The sequence below is a fragment of the Apteryx mantelli genome, chromosome 1 (genome assembly GCF_036417845.1).
Source record: "Apteryx mantelli isolate bAptMan1 chromosome 1, bAptMan1.hap1, whole genome shotgun sequence".
Taxonomy (NCBI): Eukaryota; Metazoa; Chordata; class Aves; order Apterygiformes; family Apterygidae; genus Apteryx; species Apteryx mantelli.
Window position 1 is genome coordinate 120,575,967 of NC_089978.1, and position 7,263 is coordinate 120,583,229.

Sequence of the window (7,263 nt, forward strand, 5' to 3'; positions counted from 1 at the left end):
AGAAAAAAAAAACAAACTTTACTAGAAAAATCCTAAATTATACACAAGTTGCCAAGAAATTCACTAAACAAAAAGGATAAGGAAGTGGCATTCAATGAGTAGAACATAATCTAAGAGAAAGAGTTGGGGAATATTTTTTGCAGAAAGTTAAGTTAATTTGTATAGACTATTACTGAGAGAAGAAATACTGCAAACAATTTCATATCTTTAACATTTAACAGAAATATTCTTTTAGATAGTAATTCTTATTTCTTATATTTTTCATAAAGATTGGCATATCATTTACAAGTTTAAAAACAGCTTCTGCAAATGTATTTTTCACAGTTGTTATTTTTTCCTTCTGACCCCCTCTGCATGATAATGTGGTCCCCTGAGGTCAGGATAGATTTTGGACAAATAATTTCCTTCCCTACTTTTCTATTTCCATACTATTTAAAATTCTATCTCTCTGTCACTGACAGAGTTCAGCATGTTAACTGGAATGACAAATGAAAGGCCAGCCTCTTATTTGTGTCAATGTCAAGTTAAAGGAACTCCAGTGATCCTAATAGAGACATTCCAGTTTACGGATACACAGCTGAAACAAGAATATATTCCAACACAGCTATGCTATATTAGGATATGTAAATCAGACAATGCAGTGCTTGTCATATACCGTATGCATATCAGCTGCAACATCTCCATACTTCTAAATATGGGTGATTAGGTAAAGGAGATTTTAAATAAGTTAGGCTTTTAACTTTAAAAAGTTTAGCCAAACAACTGTGTATTAACTTAGCATACATTTTACAGACTAACCACTTTTAAGACTTGTCTAAAATTCTCAAGTGAAAAGTATAGCATCAGCTGCCCTAACTGGCTCTGAGGTAGAGTTCAGATTTAATTACTTATATCTAAAATATGTATCTGGAAACCCACAAGAGCTTTCCATCAGAAAAGCTGAATTTCCTGCAGGCTCTTTCCTTCTTTCATTTTTAAATGATTTGATCTGTCAACAGTGTTGTCTGGTCAAAAATTAACTATTAAATTCACAGGAAGGTCAGAATGGTCGTTCTGGATCAAACCTAAGGTACATCTAATCCAATACAGAAGGACAGTTTGAGAGCAGCCAGCAGCAGACGCTTTGAAAATGAACTCAGAGCAATAGGCAGATGCGGGAGAGTCTGCTCCCTGCATTATGTGTCAGTCTGGTTTCTAGGAACTATGCTGGCTTGTTTCTTAAAGCAAGTAAGGCGCCGGCTGAAACTGAAAACACTAGTCTCTGAATAAATCATGAAAGATTGAAAAAAACACTGGCTTGCTAACTGTCAGCTATTCTCTTCAGTTTATTTTTCCATGTTTCCTTCTAACACTAGCTCAATTTTTGATTTACCTTCTTGCTCCATAGGGCCAGGTTGTACACATTTGGAAATACTTTAGTTCCTCTGTGCTATCTTCACTGCCTCAAATTACATGAGAACTACTGTACTGACATACATGTGTCTCACATACATATAGGTCTTAACCTACATCTGGTTTTACCAAGCTATACATTTTTTTATTTTAAACGTTTCCATATCAATCATTCTCACCTGTCTAAGATAAATTAATGAAATACCCAAAGAGCACTCAGTGCTGCCAAATAGATGATCAGGAATATATTATGAAGCATTAACTTAAAATCTGTTATCTGATATTTATGGCAAACAAACCTAGACTTTTGGATACAAGTTGTTTCACACATATCTGAGACTGTAAAGGTTCCAAAGCTGCCATTAGCACTCAAGTTTATCTGGGATACATGGGCAACAATATTTTAAAAAAATTCTTTATAATTTGAGGCAAAAATATGATTTTGCTCACGATTCATTCTCTGCACATTTAAGAAAGAGTGACACACTTCTACCACCACACTGGTTTTGTTTAATTTTCTCATTTCTCCACAGTGACTTAAATGCTCACAAAAAATACTAACTGGACAACTGAACAGCAAAATCCACCAGGATGAGTACAATACAGACAGCAGCACAACCTTCTTCACACTATTATAAGTACTCTAAGTAAGAGCTCTCCTCTAGCTTTAAGAGGTCAGTCTCATTCTGAGAGAAGTTCAGTCCCTACATCTGCTCAGTCCTTGGTCTTACTGTTATTAATCTCTACAGGAGAATTCCAAGTGCCGTACTTAAAAGGAGTGCTTATCGGTGATGGACTGCACTTATGTAAAAATAAATATAGGAATAAAAATAAGCCAACTTCTTTGAACTGATGAAGAACTCATCAACTTTTAATACCAGAATCGAAAGATTTTATTATGTATTTCAAGCCACCCAATTTACATCAAGTGTAACAACTGTGAAAATAAGGGCTATATGAATTTCAGAATTGGCATCTGACATAATGTTACCTTCCATTTTTTCCTAAGAGGAAAAAAATTAATATAGGTGCCATTTAAGAGCCTTGCATAACCCAACAAAATACACTGATACCTGGTAACTGAAAAAGTGTATGACTTCCTTTTCCAGTTCACTGTTACATATGGAACTCTGCAAGCCCTACAGAAGTCTGCCTTTGAAAATTGATCTTCTTGTGATGGATAATAGCAGACAGAGTTTTAAAGAGGCCAGGGTACAGAAATTCTTTCTGATTTACATGTATGTAGAAACATGCATACATGCATGCTTAGGAGAGGATACTGCAGAACTCCTCCCTGATGTGAACTCCATCTTAGAAGTCCATGCAAGTTTCCCAAAGAGTAGCTCGTAGTTCAGAGACTATTACTTGTATCTTTAGGTTTGAGAATAATTGCTAAACTCAGCATGTTCTGGCAACCAAACAACAAACATACAACACAGGCTGAAATCTTGCATAATAATGCAACTTGTTAATGACTGGATGTCATGGTCAATTAATGAAAATTTAGATGAAAACACAAGCACCCGTCTTACATTACTAATTGAGGTTTATTTTTCAAGCAATTTTATTTCAGACTTTTTCTGCATTGTTCCTACCCAGCTCCAAGGCCTTGCCTACCTACAGGGTTTTTTTTAACAGCAAAAACTAAACCTTGGCATGGTCACAATTTATTTTTGAACTTATCACTCCATTAAGATGAATGAGTAAGTTCACTTCTCTGTCAATAGTATTGTTTCTGTCTGCCTTGCTACAGATAGTGTAAGACAGTATGCATTGATTTACTTGGTGAAGAATGACAACCCAGGAGTCTTGGAAATATATATAAAAAAAAAATCTTTTTTCCTGTTTGAGGAAAACAAACAAAAAGATAAATCCCAACATAGTAATAACAGTAATTTACAAGACTGCAGTATATTAAATCTCTGAAAATCCCTTTTTAATAACAGGAAATAAAACATTAAGAATGAAGTGGAAGGTTTGTCTGTTTACAGAGTTGGATTAATAAATTTATTCCCTTTTCACCTTTTTCCCCCAAACAGTCAAGCAACCCAGCTAAAATATTCCTTTGCAATTCATCCATATTTAGCATTAATGCTGGTCTGCTAGTAAATACAAAATAAAAGACCAAAAATATCAGATAGTAAAACCAAGCTAAGTTATAATGATTAGTGAAATCTAACAACAATTATTGCAAATGTATTTCCAAGATGAAAACTCTGAAAAATCACCTTATGAAAGAGTAGAAAGAAAATTTTATTCTCAGCCAACTGCAGGTTTTAAAAACTTCTTTATAGCTGGGATTTCAAATATTAGCAGCTGGTATTTTAAAGTGACCCATTTAGGTATTTACACAATGCTCAACTCCTTTATTGCGCTTATTTTCTTCTACTCAATTCCTATTTTCAGATAGTCATCATTAGATTTTTTTCACTAGCATTTTATTGATCATGTGCTATATTAATTCATAATTATTCAGTTTGTATGTGTTTTGTTGAGTTAGATTTATGATTTGATTTCTATGGTACAATCACAATGTAAAAGATAAGAGGTCTCTCAGTTTACAGAAAGTTTTAAAATGAAGTGAAGAAAGAGAAGTTATTAAGAGGTTAGGAAATTCAGCAGTACTCTATGCAGCAGATACTGCAATGCATGAAATTGTTTAGAAAAGTTATGTTAACATCAAAAAGAACACTTCCTCCTTGATAGACTTTCCTTTGAGATAAACTGTTTCAATAACTATTTTCTCCAGGTTTTTTTAACTGCTTTTCAAAACATCCTTCAAGTATTACCAACGTAACCCCAGGAATATGAAATGTTAATTCAGAAATTTACTTTAAAATACTCTAATCTAACTGGCATTACTTAGTAAAAATTCTTTATCTTTGATATATATAATATGTCTTGGGTATTCTATACTACACATGTGAACAAATTTTTTTTAACAGTATTCATGTGTCTCATTAGGCCTTGTGGTAATATAACACACATTAGCATGTGCTAATGAGAGTGAAATAGAAGCAAAGCTGTGTTGTGCTACTGTGAAAATCTGATGTTGTCTAAGACATGAGTAAGGGCAAAATGTAATACTGCACTGCTAAGAGTATACATTATACAATTACAAACTGAAATTTAAAAAATCACATTTAGTGTAGAAGAGTTAAAGGAAGAATACTAACTTGGAATCCCTGCTGTATCTGACTGATTGCTCAGTGTATTTGTACTATTGTATTTTCCTATTTTCTAGATATTTTATTCTCTCTTCTTACTGTTATCCATATATATACAACAAATACTGAAAATTGATTATAAAACAGAAGTGTGAAAATATATGAACTATATATTTTATAGTATCTCATAAGTAAAAACAGTTCGTTTTCTCTGATCATTACTTTCCTCCATACCCATTTTCAGCACTCTTTTCAACAAGGAAATATCCTTTTCATAATTTCTGCCAGAAGCAAGATTACAACTTGCCCTTCAGTTTCCATATTTTAACTCACATCACACTAAAACCTCATGACATAAAAGCTTAATTTAAAAAAAATATGTTAAAAGTAGAAAGGAGACCCCTAATTTAGGAATAAATTCATCCATGCTCTCCGCAACTTAAATAGAGAGATGTACATTAAATAAACAGTTAAGGAAATGTTCTGCTCTACCCAGTGTTTGATAACATATAACATGATGTCTCACCATCAGTTATGGGGTTTTTTTTCAGTTCTTCCTAACAAAACTTGATATCCTCCGAATGTGCTATGCATCTTAAATTTTTTTCCTGAACAGAGTGAATCCATTTTTAATCTAAAGGCCTTTTTAAAACATATGCAATACTACAATCCAGGCGATTAGACTACTGTTTTAAGTAAGACATGATGAGCATGCACCTGTGACAAAGACATCAAACGTGATTTTTTTTGGAAATCAGACCGTAGCGTGTGTAAAAAAAATAAATAAATAAAAAATCAGGTGTCAGACAGTCAGGAATCTTTGAGCTGTTTGTTCACCAGCAGTAATTTCTCTCAGTGTGCGCTAAGTTTTCCAAAATCCATTTTCAAGATGCGTCGAGTTTGGCGGGAGGAAAGTAAACCTTAAAATTGCAAGTCAAGAGAAGAGCTGCGGCCAGCCCGCGTCACGGGGCGGCAGCTCCGGTGCCGGGGGAGGCTCGTCGCGGGGTCACGGCCTCCGGAGCTGCCGGCGAACGCCGGGGGCCGCCCGCGCCCCGCAGGCACCGCGCTGCCTGCCTGCCCCGCGGGGGCGGCATCTCCCCCCACGGGACGCCCGCCGGCAGCCCGGGGCGCGGGACCGGGCAGCGGAGCCCCCCCGCTTCCCTCTCCCCACACACGTTACTTCCACAGGGCTACCCGCCCGCCTCCGCAGCTCACCCACGGCGAGCGGCCGGAGAAGGGGGCGACGGGGCCAGCCCCGCCGGGCGCTGAACGGCCGCAGCGCCCGGACCCGCGCTCCCGTTGCCCCCCAGCGGCGCCGAAGAGGCCGAGGTTGGCGACAGGGGCCGACGGGAGGCGAGGGGCGCCGGGCCGTTGGGCGCGCGGGGCCGCCCGTCGTGGCGCCCGCCGCCGCGCTCCGGGGGCAGGGCGGCCCCGGCGCTGCCGGGCACCCCGCCGCACCGGCCCCTCGCACCCCGCGGCTCCCGGCGCGCACGGAAAGTTGGCATGAGCGACCCGCTCCACACATGCACACGCACACCCCAAACGCGAAGCGGCCCCGCCGCCCCTCCCGGCCGCCCTTACCTTGGTTCGTGGCGACGTGACTGCCAGCGGCGGGGCGCGCTGTCAGCAGGGGGAGGAACAGGCCAAATCTCCAGAGCAATCCCCTCGCCTCGCAACACCCCATGGCTGGTGCCCGCCGGGCGCTCCGCGGCCTCGGCCCGCCGAGGCTCCCCGTCCTCCTTCAGGCCAGCGGGAAGCGCCGGGGCGCCCCTGCCCGCCGCCCCGGCGGGGTCCGGTGCGGCCCGGCGGGCTGCGCTGCCTGCACTGCCGCCGGGGGCTGCCCGGGCCGGGGCGGGCGCATCCACTAGCGGGGTCCCGGGGCACGGCGGCGGCCCGGAGCGGACGGGGGGTGCCGGCAGGAGCGGCGGCGCTGCGAGCCGCGAGAACCCCCCCCCGGCAACTTCGACGCGGCGGCGGGGGTCGCGCCCCGCTCCTCGGGCGACTCCGGCCGGCGGCACCGTCAGCCCCGCAGGGGCGCCTCCAGCAGCCTTCTCCGCGGGAGCAGCCTCCTCCCCCGGCCGCGCTGCACGGCCCCCCGCATCCCCGTCGAGAGGCAGCGCCGAGGGGGGTTAATCTCCCATGGCGGAGGGTCTTACCCCCGCCGCCGAGCTCCCCTGGCGGAGGCGGACAGCGCAGAAGGGCCGGGCGCCTCCTCACGCACCGGCGGGCATCAACAAAACTTGCGGGGCGGCATTGCCGACCTCGCCGCCGCCGTCGCCGGCTCTGCCGCGCTCCCCTCTCTGTTTCTGTTTCTCCCTCTCTGCTGCGGAGCAATCAGAAATCAGGCTGCTCTGGTGTGATTTTTGCTGCTCTCTCCTGATTTGCGTGCCGCGCAGCCGGCTGCAGTTTTTGGTGCTGTTGCTCGCTCGCCGCCCGCGGAGCGATCACCCCCTGCGGCGCGGCCGCGGGGCCGCCCCCCGCGCTGCGCCCAGCCCGGCGGGTGCCGGGTCCGCCGGGAGGCCAGTGCGGCCCCGCGCCGGGGGCGCTCCGGCACACGGGCCCCGCCAGCCGAACGGGCGGCCGGGCGGCGCGCGCGGGGCGGGGGAGCCGTTGGAGCCGTTGGAGCCGCGGCGGCCCCTCCTCAGCCGCCCTCCCGAGGGGAGCCGAGGCCGGAGCGCGAGTGTGTGCGCGGTGGGGGGAGAGG

At 44.4% G+C, this 7,263-nt stretch overlaps 1 protein-coding gene across 7 annotated transcripts in view; it reads right to left on the reverse strand.

Moving 5' to 3' along the window:
- The window catches only part of EPHA6 (EPH receptor A6), a 550,821-nt gene extending 544,299 nt beyond the window's left edge, over positions 1-6,522 (reverse strand). For all 7 annotated transcript variants that reach the window (XR_010884765.1, XM_067300370.1, XM_067300386.1 and 4 more), the window contains exon 1: positions 6,141-6,522. Coding sequence is in view for 6 of the 7 variants with exons in the window: in XM_067300370.1 (XP_067156471.1) it covers positions 6,141-6,243 (103 nt within the window). In the remaining variant the exon portion in view is untranslated. The remainder of the gene's footprint in view (positions 1-6,140) is intronic.
- Between the last annotated feature and the right edge of the window lie 741 nt (positions 6,523-7,263).